Source organism: Neovison vison, chromosome 8 (genome assembly GCF_020171115.1).
Source record: "Neovison vison isolate M4711 chromosome 8, ASM_NN_V1, whole genome shotgun sequence".
NCBI classification, from domain to species: Eukaryota; Metazoa; Chordata; class Mammalia; order Carnivora; family Mustelidae; genus Neogale; species Neogale vison.
The window spans coordinates 124310974-124326900 of NC_058098.1; the positions used below are offsets into that span (position 1 = coordinate 124310974).

The 15927-nt window shown below is 39.4% G+C and overlaps 2 protein-coding genes across 4 annotated transcripts in view; both read left to right on the forward strand.

The window, feature by feature from the left end:
• Positions 1–15927, forward strand: part of ASXL2 (ASXL transcriptional regulator 2) — a 131779-nt gene that overhangs the window by 62372 nt on the left and 53480 nt on the right. The gene's annotated exons all lie outside the window — the stretch shown is intronic.
• On the forward strand, positions 3140–3609 carry LOC122915257 (small nuclear ribonucleoprotein E-like). Its single transcript, XM_044261951.1, has one exon. The coding sequence runs from the start codon at positions 3169–3171 to the stop codon at positions 3445–3447; it is 279 nt and encodes a 92-aa protein (XP_044117886.1). The 5' UTR covers positions 3140–3168; the 3' UTR covers positions 3448–3609.

The window sequence follows — 15927 nt, forward strand, 5'->3', positions numbered from 1 at the left end:
AACCCGTAAGAGCAGGGGAAGGGACAGAGGGAGAGGGAGAAGCCGACTCCCCACTGAGCCGGGAGCACAATGTGGGACTCAATCCCAGGACCCTAGGATCATGACCTGAGCCAGAGTTAGATGGTTAACTGACTGAGCCAGCCAGGTGCCCTCTAGTATCCCTTTTATCTTTTTCTTTTTATTAAAAGAACTTCCTTTAGCCATTCCTTAAAAGTGGGTCTGCTAGCAGCTCACTTCTTTAGTTTTACTGTTTCTGGGACTGTCTTTATTTCTCCTTTGTTTCTAAAGGATAGTTATTCAGATACAGAATTCAGAAGGAATTAACTATAGAATTGACCATTCATTTTGGACAGCATTTTGTAAGACTTGCCTTCTGGTCTCCATGGTGTCAGATGAGAAACTGGTTGTTGATTGAATTAGTGTTTCTCTGTAGGTAATGTGTTGTTTCTGACTGCTTTAATGATTTTTTTTTTTTAATTTAATGCTCAGAAATTTCATTGTGTGTCTTTGTGTGTGGACTTCTTTGAGTTTATCTTATTTAGCTTTATTGAGTTTCTTGAATATTTTTGTCTTTTCCACCACGTAAGTTTTTAGCCAGTAGTCAGTCCTTTGAATACTAAGTCTTGCTTTTCCTTCTGGGACTCTGATGGTATGAACTTTAAATCTTTTGTTATTATCCCACAACTCTCTGGTTCTGTTAATTTTTTTCAGTGCTGTTTTCTCTCTGTTCACATTGGGTAAATTTTGTTGATTTGTCCTTAAGGTCATTGATTATATCCTTTCTCATCTCTGTTCTACTGTCGAACCTTTCTAGCACATTTTTACATTATTGTGCTTTCCAGATTTATAACATCACTTCTTTTTACAACTTCAGTTTCTTTGCTGATATTTGTTATATTTTCATTTGTTTCAAGAAAATTTGTAAGGGCTTATCAAAGAATCCTTCTCTTACAATTTCAATATCAGTATTAGAGTTGGTATCAGTTTTGATTTTCTTTTCACATTCAGGTTGTAATTTTCCTGGTTCTTGGTATGATGAATGATTATTACATTTGGATCCTGGATATTTTAGTTGTTACATTAGGAGATGTTGGGGTCCTATTGAATTCAAATCTTTTATTTAGGCAGGCATTCGCATTGTTTGGGTTTACCATGTGAGAACTAGACTCCTTTGGTGGACTGTGGTTCAGTAACAATTTTCAGAGTCTTTGCTATGCTATTTTGGTCTTGTTTTATCTGGTGACAGAAGCTCCCAGTAATCTCTGCTGCTTTTTTCTGGGGGGCTAGAAGAAGTTTCCACAGACCAGGCTGCCTGATGACTCTAAATGTGGGGTAAAGGGAGTCTCCAGCCTGTGGGGGCAGAGAGGCTTTCCAGACCAGATGCTTATGATGGGCCTCTCTTGCTTGTGCCACTGGGCAGCTCAGCATCTCTGGGGAGAGAGGGAGTAGTCCCAGTTCCATAAGGATAAAGAGACTTCCTGGGCTGGGCTGCTCCTTATGGTTTGATCCTACTTGTGGATACCACTTTACCTTTCCATTTGTAGTCTTTATTTTAACTTTTTTAGAGGGGGAGACAGAGGAAGAGGAAGCGAGAGAATCGTAGGCAGGCCCCACGCCCAGCACAGAGCTTATGTGGGGCTCTGTCTGATGAGCCTGAGTTCATGATGTAAGCTGAAACCAAGAGTCTGACACTGAACCGACTGAGCCATGGAGGCACTCCAGTCTTTATTTTTGAGGCTTGAGGGAAGCTCATTTGCAGTAAAAACTATTTAATTATATAGGCTTTACCATAACTCTATGTTACTTCTGTGAATTAGAAAATGCTAAGAATTGGTAAAACTAATGAATCAACTGGCTCCTTTAAAATTCTGAACCTTGGGGTGCCTGGCGCTGGCTCTCTTGGTATAGTATGCACGTCAGGATCTTGGGGTGGTGAGTTGAACCTCACACTGTCACGTTGAGCATAGAGGTTATTTAAAGAAAGAAAGAAAGTCAGATTCCGAATCTTAACATAGGTGGCTATGTCAAGACCAAGAGTTTGTGTTCAAAAGCAGGAAGTAATTGTAAGGAGTAGCTTTGGCTCTTTAGATATGAACTATATTGCTAAATGAAGAAAAAATGCCAGATAGGACAAAGATACAAAATTACAACAAATTCTTTCTTTTTAAAGTCCTTAGGTTGTTTTTCTTTTTTAACATTTTATTTATTTTGAGAGAGTGAGTGAGTGAGTGCGTGCTGCTTGGGGGAAGAGCAGAGGGAGAGGGACAAGCAGACTCCATGCTAAGCACAGAGTACAGTAGGGAGCTGGGCCTCACGTTGCGATCACTGCCTGAGCCAAGATTGCGTCACTCAATCGGCAGAGCCTCCCAGGCGCCCTAACAAACTCTTATGTTTTGAAGTACTTAATCAAATCCATTCAATTTTATTCTCTCCCTAGCTAATTTCTTTCAGAACTGTGTCCATAGGTTAGAGTTTCCTATTTTTAGTTTCTTTTTTTTCAGTAATACTTCTTTTACTCTAAATAGTATGTCCTTGTATACAACCCTCTATACGTCTTTAGTTCAGAGACATGTGCTGTTCAGGAACTTGGCCCAGGCAAAGACATGTCAGCATCCTGAGCAGCTGAAATAAAGGCAGTTGATGATACTGTTTTATATGTAGTAGTTACAGCATGACCTTTCTTAGAAGGATTGTGTTTCTCTCAAAGTCTCTATTTTCTTTTTATTATGTATTTCTCATAAGATTGAAAAGCGAGATGCTTTAGTTAATCAGTAGTGGAAATGGATACTGACCTAAGTCACATACTTCATGCGTATGATCTATTTAATCTTAAATAAACCCTCTGAAGTCTTTATTTCTTAGATAAAGAAATTGAAGCAATGAGAAGTTAATTTAATGAGTTAGTGATAAAACTTGAATCTACATCTGTCTGATTGAAATACAAGTCCTGCTTCTGTTGCCTCACTTTTGAGTGGGATGAGGAGACAGAGTAAGCCCCTTAAAGAACTCTTGTATTACTTGTTAGCTGAAAAGTTATGCTGTTTCCTAAGTCCTCTATCGAAAGTTTGTGATTTTCTAACCTAAATACAATAGAACCTTGTTGTTCATTTATTTACTTTAAAATAGAACAGAATCGGAAGTAGCGTGCGGTCTTTGTCGGCTTCCACCATGGCATACCGTGGCCAGGGCCAAAAAGTGCAGAAGGTGATGTTTCAGCCCATCAACCTCATCTTCAGATACTTGCAGAATAGATCTCGAATTCAGGTGTGGCTTTATGAGCAAGTGAACATGCGGATAGAGGGCTGTATCATTGGTTTCGATGGGTACATGAACCTCGTATTAGATGATGCTGAAGAGATTCATTCTAAAACAAAGTTAAGAAAACAACTGGGTCAGATCATGCTAAAAGGAGATAATATTACGCTGCTCCAAAGTGTCTCCAACTAGAAATGATCAATGAAGTGAGAAATGCTTGAGAAGGACATGTAGTTTTGGGTTTTTTGAGATGTTCTTTGTTGGGGTGTATTTCTAAAACATTTTGTTTGTATTGTTTTGATTATCTTTATGTTACTACCAGAGGACAATAAATGCTGTAGTATTGTTTTTATTAAAAAAAAAAAAAAAAGAGAACAGAATCAATTAGTCAAATAAAACAGTCATTGGACCATATTTTTTCTGTTTTTTTACCCCCTTTGATGAAATGGTTTTGCTCATACCTTACTGGTACTGGACAAAGCATGCTTTTGATAAAACAGTAGTGGGGGAAAAGACACTAATGGGAAGATAAAGATGAGAAGATAGAGTATACAGACAGATTTCTCAATCTGTATTTATTTCTGTGACCTCCCTCTCCAAGCTAATCCTAGATTACTCTTATTTTGTCCCCTTATCTCACTACTCTCTTAATCCATACCTCTCATTTTGGGGTCCCAACTGGGCTTCTCCAGAAATGTCTGTTTAAAAATTTCCCTACACACCCTTACCCTCTCCAGTAACTCTTTTCCATTTGTTTCATGGTGTGTTTGGGGAGGAAAATAGTTTGAAGAAACGAATTCATTCAGGTATGGATGGTTCAGATGCTACTTACATTTAAGTTACTTCGTTTTTAAAAGTAGGTTAGTTGTGGGGCGCCTGGGTTGCTCAGTGGGTTAAGCCTCTGCCTTCCGCTAAGGTCATGATCTCAGGGTCCTGGGATCGAGTCCCGCTCTCTGCTCAGTGGGGAGCCTGTTTCCCTTCCTCTCTGCCTACTTGTAATCTCTGTCTGTCAAATAAATAAATAAATAAAATCTTTAAAAAAAAAAAAAAAAGGTAGGTTAGTTGTTACCCAAATGAATTTCGTGTTGGAAGAATTGCTGGTGACATGACCAGGACAGAGCAAGCAAAAGACTTTAATGTAAGGGTTTTTTTTTGTTGTTGTTGTTTTTAAGATTTTATCTATTTATTTGACAGAGATTACAAGTAGGCAGAGAGACAGGCAGAGAGAGAGGGTAAAGCAGGCTCCCCACCGAGCAGAGAACCCGACACACGGGGCGCGATCCCATCTGGGAACATGACTTGAGCTGAAGGCAGAGGCCTCAACCCACTGAGCCACTCAGGCGTCCTTGTTTTTGTTTTTTTAAAAGATTTTATTCATTTATTTGACAGAGACACAGTGAGAGAGGGAACACAGCAGAGGGAGTGGGAGAGGGAGAAGCAGGCTCCCTGCGGAGGGCTAGTCCCAGGACCCTGGGATCATGACCTGAGCCGAAGGCAGATGCTTAACAACTAAACCACCCAGGCGCTGCAATGAAAGGGTTTTTAAGAATATAGCAATTGCCAGTGAATTAAAAACCCACCAAGATGGGACGCCTGGGTGGCGCAGTTGGTTGGACGACTGCCTTCGGCTCAGGGCATGATCCCGGAGTCCCGGATCGAGTCCCACATCAGGCTCCCAGCTCCATGGGGAGTCTGCTTCGCTCTCTGACCTTCTCCTCGCTCATGCTCTCTCTCACTGTCTCTCTCTCAAATAAATAAATAAAATCTTTAAAAAAAAAAAAAACCCACCAAGATTATTTATTAATTTAGTGATTTCTAAACTCCCTATTTTTCCCTTTTTTTTTTAAAGATCTTATTTATTTATTTGACAGACAGCGATCACCAGTAAGCAGAGAGGCAGGCAGAGAGAGAGGACGGGAAGCGGGCTCCCTGCTGAGCAGAGATCCCGATGTGGGGCTTGATCCCAAGACCCTGGGATCATGACCTGAGACGAAGGCAGAGGCTTAATCCATTGAGCCACCCAGGCACCCCTAAACTCCCTATTTTTCAACATAATGGTGCTGTTGAGTTCTGTTTCGTTTTGTGTGGGTAGGCATGCCATCAAAATCAGTTCCTAGTTTTAAAGTTATTGGTGCTGAATTTTTAGTTTATATGTGGATAATTACTGTACATGCATTTCTGTGTTTGTATAGATAACATGTATCATGTGAGTGAAAGATTCTTACGTGTTTATTATCTTTGTATATTTAAAATTGACCTGAAATAGGGCATTCAAACATCTGTTTGGGGAAAGGGGTGACCTCTACATTTCTTTTAACCTTGGAAGTCTGAGTGTTACTTAATCCTATTGAAATTCAAGGGTTTGAACTTTGAAGGATAAATATAGAGTATATAATAGTTTAGTCAGAGATAGGGAAGCTGATTAATTGAGGCCTACTTTTGACAAGCCTGTTCTGTAGGAGGGAGTACAAGAAAGATGAACAAGAGATTGAGATTAGAGATTAGGCTGGGTAATTTATTGCAAGGAGAAATGTCAGTAAGAATAAATAAATTAGACTGGTGAAGTCCCAGAACCCTGAGATCATGACCTGAACCAAAGGCAAAGACTTAACCTACTGAGCCACCCAGGCCCCCCGCCCCTTAAAGCTTTTTTATCAGTGCCTTGAAATGGGCATAATAAATACGAGAGGACATTGGGGAATTTAATTTTATTTTAATTAATTAATTTTTTAAATTAATTTTTTAAAAAAGATTTTATTTATTTATTTGACAGACAGATATCACAAGTAGGCAAAGAGACAGGCAGAGTGAGGAGGAAGTGGGCTGCCCGATGTGGGGCTCGATCCTAGGACCGTGGGATCATGACCTGAGCTGAAGGCAGAGGCTTTAACCCACTGAGCCACCCAGGTGCCCCTAATTAATTATTTTTAATAAAGCTTTTCTGCTTTTTATTTTTTCAAATTATTTTTATTTTTTAAAGATTTTATTTGTCAGAGAGAGAGAGAGAGTACAAGCATGGAGAGCTGCAGGCAAAGGGAGAAGCAGGTTCCCTGCTGAGCAAGAAAGACTCTTGTGGGACTTGATTCCAGGACCCTGGGATCATAACCTAAGCCAAAGTTAGATGCTTAACTGACTGAGCAACCCAGGCGTTCCACTGTGGTGAATTTTGCAGATGGACTGTAAAATTTCTTACATTTCTTTGGATTGGTTGTAGGATGGGATGCCAATAAGGAGAGAACCAAAAATATTAAAAGGAGTAGGCCTTAGGATTTTATGATGAGTCTTAATGTACTTAAAGAGTTGTCTTACGGAATAGTGAAACAGTGTTAAATTTTTTTCTCTCCACTCACAAAGATAACTTATTGCAAGGTCATTTTGGAAAATTCAAAGTATAGAAAGTCACTGATTTTTCCACCACGATAGCCACTGATGCCCAGCAAAAATCAAGACTAAAAATGGAGTTATAGGAAGCACACACTTGTTTTTGCTTAAGGAAGAATTTACGAATTATTGGAAATGCTTGAGGACATAGTAGCCTCCACCATCTGATAAGCTTGTGTGAAAGACTGGACAATAACCTGCTGATGTTTCAGCAGTAGCTATCAGCATCTGTAGTAAATGGGCTGGATGACCTGGGAATCTCCTTGTCAACATGTGGATTTGTCCGATTCTTATCTGTAGATGTTGCAAAAACTGAGAGCAAGGTAGAGAATGAGTAAGAGTTACAGGATTTTATTTGACCCAGCAAGTCTGCTTTTCGGTATATACACAAAGGAATTGAGAGTAGGGACTTGAATAGATCTTTTTACACCAATATTCCTAATAGCAATAGCCACAATAGGCAAAAGACAGAAACACCCAGTTGGCCACTAATGGGTGAATGGATGAACAAAATGTGACATATATATTCAATGGACTATTCAGCCTTAAAAAGGAAGGAAGTTCTAACATATGCTACACTATAGATGAACTTCAAAGATACTCTACTAAGTGAAATAAACCAGACCCAAGAAGGGAAATATTGTGATTCCATTTTCATGTATCTTATTTATAGAGGCAGAAAGTAGAGAGTGGTTGCCAGGGGTTGGATGTAGGGGAGAAATCGAGAGGGGTTTAATGGGAATAGAATTTGAGTTTCTCAAGATAAGAGATCTAGAGCTTGGTTGTATAAACAGTGTGAAGGTACTTAAGTGTGCGTCAAGTGTACACTTAGGTGGAGATGGTCCATTTTAGGTTTATGGTTATGTATATAATTACCTTTGATTATTTTCAGTTCTTAAATTTATAGCAAAATTACAAATACGGCCAAGTTTTTTGGGTTACTGCACATTTAAAATCAGCACCAACGTGCCTCATCTCTCTGGTAGGAGGGAAAGACCAGTTAATCATCAGCTTAATGACGGTGTATAGTGTGTGTGCACGCACTAGGAAATAAAAACGTATCTGTCTCTGCTCAGTGCAAGTTCCATTACTTTTATTACTTATTATTTGTTTACAGAGTGAGTGTGTGAGGGCATAGCAGCATGGGGAGTGGCATAGAGAGAGAGGGAGAGAGAGAATCTGGGCTTGGAGCTCTGACTCAGTCCAGAACCAGAGATCATGACCTGAGTCCAGATCAAGAGTTAGGTGCTTACTGCACTGAGCCACCCAGGTGCTTCTTATTTTTACATTAAAATGTAAGAATGTGTAGTTAGGGAAACCTCTGCTTCCTTTTTTATATCACCAACACTTACTACCTTATGTGATAGCTCCTCTGTAAATGTTTCAGTGAATGAGAAACCAGATTAACTTCTTTTCCACATTTTTTTTTTTTGAAAAGCAGCTTTATTGGTGCACCTTGGTGGCTCAGTTGATAAAATGACCAACTCTTGATTCAGCTCAGGTTGTGATCTCAGGGTTATGAAATCAGGCCCTCCATCAGACTCCATGCTCATCATGGAGTCTGCTTGAGATTCTCTATCTCCCTCTCCCTCTGCCCATACTTCCTCTCATGCTCTCTCTCTCTCTCTCTCTCTGAAATAAATAATATAAAACAGAAGCAGGGATACCTGGGTGGCTCAGTGGGTTAAGCATCTGCCTTCGGCTAGGTCATGATCTCAAGGTTCTGGGAAAGAGCCCCACATCGGGCTCTCTGCTCAGTGGGGAGCCTGCTTCCTTTCCTCTCTCTCTGCCTGCCTCTCTGCCTACTTGTGATCTCGGTCTGTCAAAATAAATAAATAAAATCTTTAAAAAAAAAAAAAAACAGAAGCAGCTTTTTTGAGGTATGGTATACATACTATAAACTTCACCCATTTTAAGTGTACAAGTCAATGATTTTTAGTAAGTTTCTTGGATTGTGAAACCATCACCATAATCCAGTTTTAGAATATTTCCATCTCCCAGTAAGATCCCTAATATATGTATACAGTTAATGGAAGTTCCTATAGCCATGCCCTAGTCTACTTTGTCTATAGAATGAGCATCTCTGGATATTTCATATAAATGGAATCATACGTGGTTTTTGAGGTTAATCCATATTTAGCATTTTGCAGTACTTCCTACTTTTTCATTGGCGCATACTGTTTTTGAAGACTTTTCTCATATAATGCATGCTTTTAAGCTTTTTATTTATTTGTTTGGCATACTAATTTCAGGCTAAGAAAAGTTACAAGAGTGGTACAAAGAATTTTTATGTAACTCTTACTTAAATTCCCCAAATGTCAATGTTTTATACTTTTTTTTAATATTGTATCTATTTTGTATTTCTTAAATGTCAGAATAAGTTATACACTTGATGCCCCATTCACCTTTAAACACTTCACACTGTGTTTTCTAGAGGAAAGTAAATTCTTCCACATAACCACAGTGTAAGTCTCAAAATCAGGATACTAACATTGACATAATACTACTACTGTCTAATCAACAGACATTATTCAGATTAGGTAGTTCTTCCTCTGATGTTCTAATTCAGGCTCACACATTGCCTTTGCATTTAGTTTCCATGTGTCTTCCCATCCAAGTACTAACCAGGCCCGACCCTGCTTAGCTTCCGAGATCAGATATGGGATCGGCCGTATTCAGGGTGGTATGGCCGTAGACTCCATGTGTCTTCATATCCTCCTTAATTGCAGAGCTGTTCTTTAGACTTTCATGACTTTGGCATTTTTATTTTATTTTTTTCTTGAAGATTTTATTTATTTGACAGAGACACAGCGATAGAGGGAACAGAAGGACGGGGAGTGGGGGAGGGAGAAGCTGAGCGGGGAGTCCAACACAGGGCTTGATCCCGGGGGATCACAACCTGAGCCGAAGGCAGATGCTATACCGACTGAGCCACCCAGGAGCCCCGACTTTGGCATTTTTAAAGATGGCCAGCTCTTCTGTCCCTTAAATTGAATGTGTCTGCTATTTTCTCATAGATTTAGGTTGTGCTAGAGTAGGCTGGAGCAGAGGGTGTAGGAAAATGATCATGGTCAGGTCATAATAATTATTTTGGACTTGATTCTGAGAACATAATGATATATCATGGGTAAATTTTAAGTTTGGCAAGGTGGCATGATCATATTTGTTTTTAAAAGTTTTCCCTGGGGGCACCTGGGTTGCTCAGTGGGTTGAGCCGCTGCCTTTGGCTCAGGTCATGATCTCAGGGTCCTGGGATCGAGCCCCACATTGGGCTCTCTGCTCAGCAGGGAGCCTGCTTCCTCCTCTCTCTCTGCCTGCTTCTCTGCCTGCTCGTGATCTCTGTCTGTCAAATAAATAAATAATTTTAAAAAACCTTAAAAAAAAAGAAAAAAAAAGTTTTCCCTGGCTTTGGAGTGGAGAACTGTTGGGGGTGAAGGTGAATTGACTCTCACTTGACACCCGGAGCGCTGGAGCACTATGAGGCTGGACTGGAGGAGCAGGTTTTTAGGGTAATGACCATAGTTGCCAGATCTCTCCTCTCACAATACACTTTCTGTGTATTATCTGTCATCTGGACAATCAAATTACAAAGTAGTTGGGATTGCATCCATTTTACGGAGGAGAAAATGAAGCTTAAAGTGACTTGCCCATGGCCACTGTCAGATTTGAATTGGAATGTGTTCGTGAATATCTGAGTTGGGCTCTTTTTGCTACAAGGTCGTGTATATCTGAGTTGGGTTCTTTTTGCTACAAGGTGATGTCTCCTTTCATTAGTTACTGTATGTAATGCTTCTTCTGAGCAGTGTAATTGCAAACCTCAGGTCTCTCAGCCCTACTTGCCACTGCTAAGTAACCACTTTCCCTGCAGAGAGAACTAAGTAAGGTCTGTTGGCAGTATAACTGAAGTAACTTCTTTTTTTGGGCTTTGTGTATGAAACATCTTGGTGTACTTCCTTAAGTGAGGTGGATTCAGCCTAAGATTATAGCTCTGCACTTGTTCCTTTCCTGACTCTCCTTCCCAGCTCTGCTGTCTTGAGCATGGGTGAGAAGAATCAGAAGCTGTGCTGTCTCATGATAATCGTGTAATCTTTTGAGACATTCTAGCTTTAGCTGCTTCGGGTGTCCGGACTTCCCTCATACTGTACTGTACTTGACCTTGCCTTGGCACTGATCTCCTCAGTACCAGGGTGTTACTGCCTGTTCAGATGGTACCTATTTCTTGGAGTTAATCCAGTTATTTTTATTTCATTATATCATTCCAGTATTATTGTCCTTGAAGATCTGTTCCTGCCATCACGGGAACTGTAGCTTACCATACTTCTCTGCCGTTGCTTCATTATTCATAAAAAGAAACTCTGTCAGGATTTAGACTTTTTGTATTTTCCTGAAACCAAATCTAAAACTTTGTTTTGAATGGTGTAGTGTTCTGGGGGTGCCTACGTGGCTTAGTTGGTTGAGCATCTGACTCTTTTAGGCATTTTAGGCTCAGGTCATGACCTCAGGTTGTAAGATCCAGGCCTCGAGTTCTGCTTGAGATTTTCTTTCCCTGTGACCCTTCCCTGCTTGCAAGCTCGCTCTCTCTCTCAAATAAAAAAATAAATCTTTAAAAAAAAAAAAAGAAAAAAGAAAAGAAAACAGTATGTGTTCTGTATATCTTGTGGGTTATTCCAAACTTCCTTATTTCCTTTAAAGGAAAATTTTACCCAGATTTGCAAGGAAAGTATTATGATGGTGTTTTCGTGACCTTACCACATCTTTTTACCAGATGTGCATGTCATTTACTTTCATTTCTTGGGTTTTACTTTAAAGAGTTTTTCCTTTGGGTTAGGTTGTTTTGGTTTTCTTTGTTTTTGTTTTTTTTTGGGTTCTAGTTATTAGATCCTAGATTGCATTATTTGTATCTTTTTGAGTTAAAGTACTTTAATATTTTTTAAAAAATTTTAAAGATTTTTTTTTTTTTTAAGATTTTATTTTACAGAGAGAGAACAGAAAGTGAGCACAGGTTGGGGAGAAGCAGGAGAGGGAGATGCAGGCTCCCCTCTGTGCAGGGAGCCTGTTGTGGGACTCAATCCCAGGACCCTGGGATCATGACATGAGCCAAAGGCAGAAACTTAACCTACTGAGCCACTCAGGCAACTCAAAGATTTTCCTTTTTTATTTATTTATACATTTTTTATTTTATATTTTTTAAAGATTTTATTTATTTATTTGACAGAGAGATAGAGAGTACAAGTAGGCAGAGCAGCAGGCAGAGGGAGAGGGAGAAGCAGACTCCCCGTCAAGTAGGGAATCCGATGTGCGGTTCGATCCCAGGACCTGGGGATCATGACCCAAGCCAAAGGCAGCTGCTTAACCAACTGAGCCACCCAGGCACCCTGAGATTTTCTTTTTTTAAAGTATCTCTATATCCAAGATGGGACTCGAACCCACAACCCAGAGATCAAGAGTCATAGGCTCTACTGCCTGAGTCAGGCAGGTACCCCAAAGTACTTTAAATATACAGATCTGCAGGCTCTATTCCATAATTCTAAAATCCAACATGTTTTAACTTTTTTTTTAAAAAAAGATTTTATTTATTTATTTGACAGAGATCACAAGTAGGCAGAGAGGCAGGCAGAGAGAGGAAGGGAAGCAGGCTCCCTGCTGAGCAGAGAGCCCGATGTGGGGCTCAATCCTAGGACCCTGGGATCATGACCTGAGCCCAAGGCAGAGGCTTTAACCCACTGAGCCACCCAGGCGCCCCACATGCTTCAACTTTCTCATACATACCAAAACTCGTTTGACAATAGCATTTCCCTTAAACTGACATAAAACTATATATATTACTAATTTATCCTATATAGTGTAAACATTTATGTTTCAGTATGTTTGGTTATGGGATGCTGTCCCTAATCGTTTTGATGGTGTTACCTAATAGATGGCGTATCATATTACTTTTCTAAAATTCAAAAGATTTTTATACCTAGAACATTTGGCCTTAAGTGTTTTGGGTCAGGGATTGTGGACTTGTGTCTCTTTTGATAGCACTGATTATGGTGTGCTCTGGTTTTGTTCTCTTTTCTGTCTTCTCTTTTTTGAGCTAAGAAAGATTTCCTCTTTGGACCTACCCAGAGACCCTAGTTTATAGGGCTAAACAGAGTGGTTACTTAATACTGGAATTAAATACCATTAGATGCGGCAAACTTTCACCAGGTGGATTATTGAACTACAGATAACATGTTTTTTCATTGGTCTTTATTTTCTTTTTAAGCAGTCTTTTTCCTGTTCTGCTTCTGTTTTCTTTCTCCTTACTAGAATCTTGGCTTCACTGTTTACTAATCATATGGTCTTGCTACTTAACACCCTTCTCTGTTAGTTTTTTCATTTATAAAAATGGCATAACAATTTTGCCTGCCTCAAAGGATTGTTGTGAGGGCTAAACAGAATGCTTCCTAGAATTCAGTTGTTAAAGTAGTTGTTATTGATTCATGCATATCCTGTTGTTCACTTTGCTAACATATGGTCAACCATCCCCTTATTAATGGACTTTGAAGTCATTTTCAGTGCTTTGACATTTTTAACAATGCTGGATGTGATCCTTTCATATATGACTGTAAGTCCTTGTGGCCTTATTTTTGTAGGATAGAAGCGGGATTGTTGGATCACTGGGCTGTAATATTTTTCATTTCAGTGGATATTTCCATGTTACTCCCTAAGGCAGAATTGAGATGGGGTGGGGAAGGTAGCAGTTTTTAGTTCTGCCAGTCTTATGTTAAGAGTGTTCATTTGGCCATAACTATACTAGCAATGGATTTTATCAGTTCATGGGTGGTTTTTTTTTTGTTTTTATTTACTTGTTTATATTTAAAGATTATTTATTTGATATCGAGAGCATTGGTGCACACTCACACATGAGCGGTGTCAGGGAGGGGCAGAAGGAGAAGGACAAGCAGACTTCCTGCTGAGCGGGGAACATGATGTGGGGCTCCATCCTAAGACCCCAAAATCGTCACCTGAGCTCAGATTGGATGTTTAACTGACTGCACCACCCAGGAGCCCCTGTTTTTTTTTATTTTAAAGTAATTATAGACTTACAGAAAATTGGAATGATAGTTCTGTGCAAATGTTACCCAGCTTGCTCCAGTGGTAACATCATAAAACTGTTCTACAATAATAGAGTCAGGCAATTGATGTTAGCACAGTCCTGTTAACTAAACTTGGGTTCATTTGATTTCTTCCAGTCTGATCAGTGGTATCTTGATTTTTTTTTTTTTTTCCTTTGATCACTAGTAAGTTTGGGCTTCTCTTCATGTGTTCCAGTGACCATTTATGTTACATGTTTTATGATCATTTATTCATATCCTTTTTTTAAATTTGTGTTTTCCTAAAAGCAGCTCTCTTAGGACTGTCCATTGTTTTTTCTTTTTAAAGATTTATTTAACAGATTTATTTATTTATTTGAAAGAGAGGGAAACCAAGCAGGGAAAGTGGGAGAGGGAGAAGCAGCCCTCCCACAGAGCATGGAGCCTGATATGGGGCTCAATCCCAGGAGCCTGGGATCATGACCGGATCCGTAGGTAGAGGCCCAACAACTGAGCCACCCAGGCACCCCAGGACTATTGATCATTTTGTCTGCCATCTGTTTTGCAGTTATTTATTTCAGGTTCTTACACTCTGTAGTTTGGTTGATCTTGTTGTTTTTTTCCTCCTACATAGAGCTTTTTATTTTTATTTAGTCAGTTGGTTTCTCTTTTGTGATTCTTAGGTTTTCTCTCTTATTTATTAAGGTTTATCCATCTGACAGGTTATATACTATTTTTCAATTTTTTTTTTTTTTTAAGATTTTATTTATTGGAGAGAGAGAGCAGAAGCAGAGGGAGGGGAGAAACAGACTCCCTACAGAGCAGCTTGGGCTCCATCCCAGCACTCTGAGATCACGACCTGAGCAGAAGGCAGACACTTAACTGACTGAGCCATGGAAGCACTCCCTGTTTTCCTTTTAATGCCTTCTACTCTATACTTTCTCCTTTTTTACTTAGTTTTTTTTTTTTTTTTAAATCCATTTAAGATGTGTTTTAGGTATTCTGTGAGAATTATTTTCCACAGATGTATAACATGCTATTCCAGCACTACCTAACATAAACTATTTTATTTACGACTCTTTTGGTTGTGTATGATGTAAAACCTCAGCAATACCAAAGGTAGGAATGACTCAAGGCAAGGCTTGATACAGTGACAAAAGTAATATTGTTAAAATTATTGCTGCTTTCATTGTTTTTTTGCAGTTCATTGCCTTTTTGGGTATTTTATTTTTCCCTGTAATCCTTACCCAACCCTTTCCTTGTCTGTCCTGTTTGTTGTTTACCCCAATCCCAGATATTTTCCTCATGGTCACATATTGAAAGTTTTAGGCATTACTTCCTCTTACTGCTCAGGGGAGGAGAAAGAGTCTCTTTTTGGGGCTTCTCAGCAGAAAAAGTTCTTTTCTTAAATGCCCAAGAAAATAGCTCCTTAGATTGTTGCCCCAGATTGAGTAATGTGTCTGGTCCTGAATCTGTCACTGTGGGAGTGGGGAAGAATAGAGTGCACACAGGGATGCTGACTGGCTTTTTCAACCAGGAAATGTGCTGTAACAGTTTGGACTTATACCTGTGATGTGCAGGGTATTAATTCAGTCTCAACCCCCTGTATGAAGGTGGGAAAGGGTTAATATTTTATGGGAAATTTTAGGTATTGTGTCCAGAAGAGTGTTTGCCTAGATGCTAGGGAATCAGACCACAGGTGACCAGATCATAACTCTTAGAGAAAGGTGCAGAATTGTACAAAGGTACAGAGATTCCACCTTTTACATTTATTATGATCTGTTTCTGTATTTTGTTTTGTTCTGGCAACAGCCTAGTGTTCATTTGCCTATTTATCCGGTCCTGGAAACCTATTGCTTCAATAGTAGTAGCTTAGAGTACATTTTAATATCTTCTTAAGGCTCCCATTATTTTTTCCCCAGAAATTTCTTACATATTTATTTGATACAAACTTTGGGATTCTGACTAGAATGGCATTATGTGTATTTTTAAGATGGAAATTCCAAATTATATAAAAATAACTGTGAGAATCAATCTGGAGACTCTCAGTATTTCCTTGACAAAAAATTCTTTGAAAATTCTTCTTGGTTGTCCTCTGTCTTCTTTACAGTTTTTGACCCTCAACACTCTCGCAGGTACCGGGGGACAATGGACTCATGGTCCTGCTCTCCCTCACAGAGAACTGCTATGTTTAAGTATACCCAAGATACCTAGCAGCATCTTCTCATAG

Coding starts and splice junctions, on each gene's coding strand:
- LOC122915257 (XM_044261951.1), top strand. CDS start 3,169: ATGGCATACCGTGGCCAGGGCCAAAAAGTGCAGAAGGTGATGTTTCAG.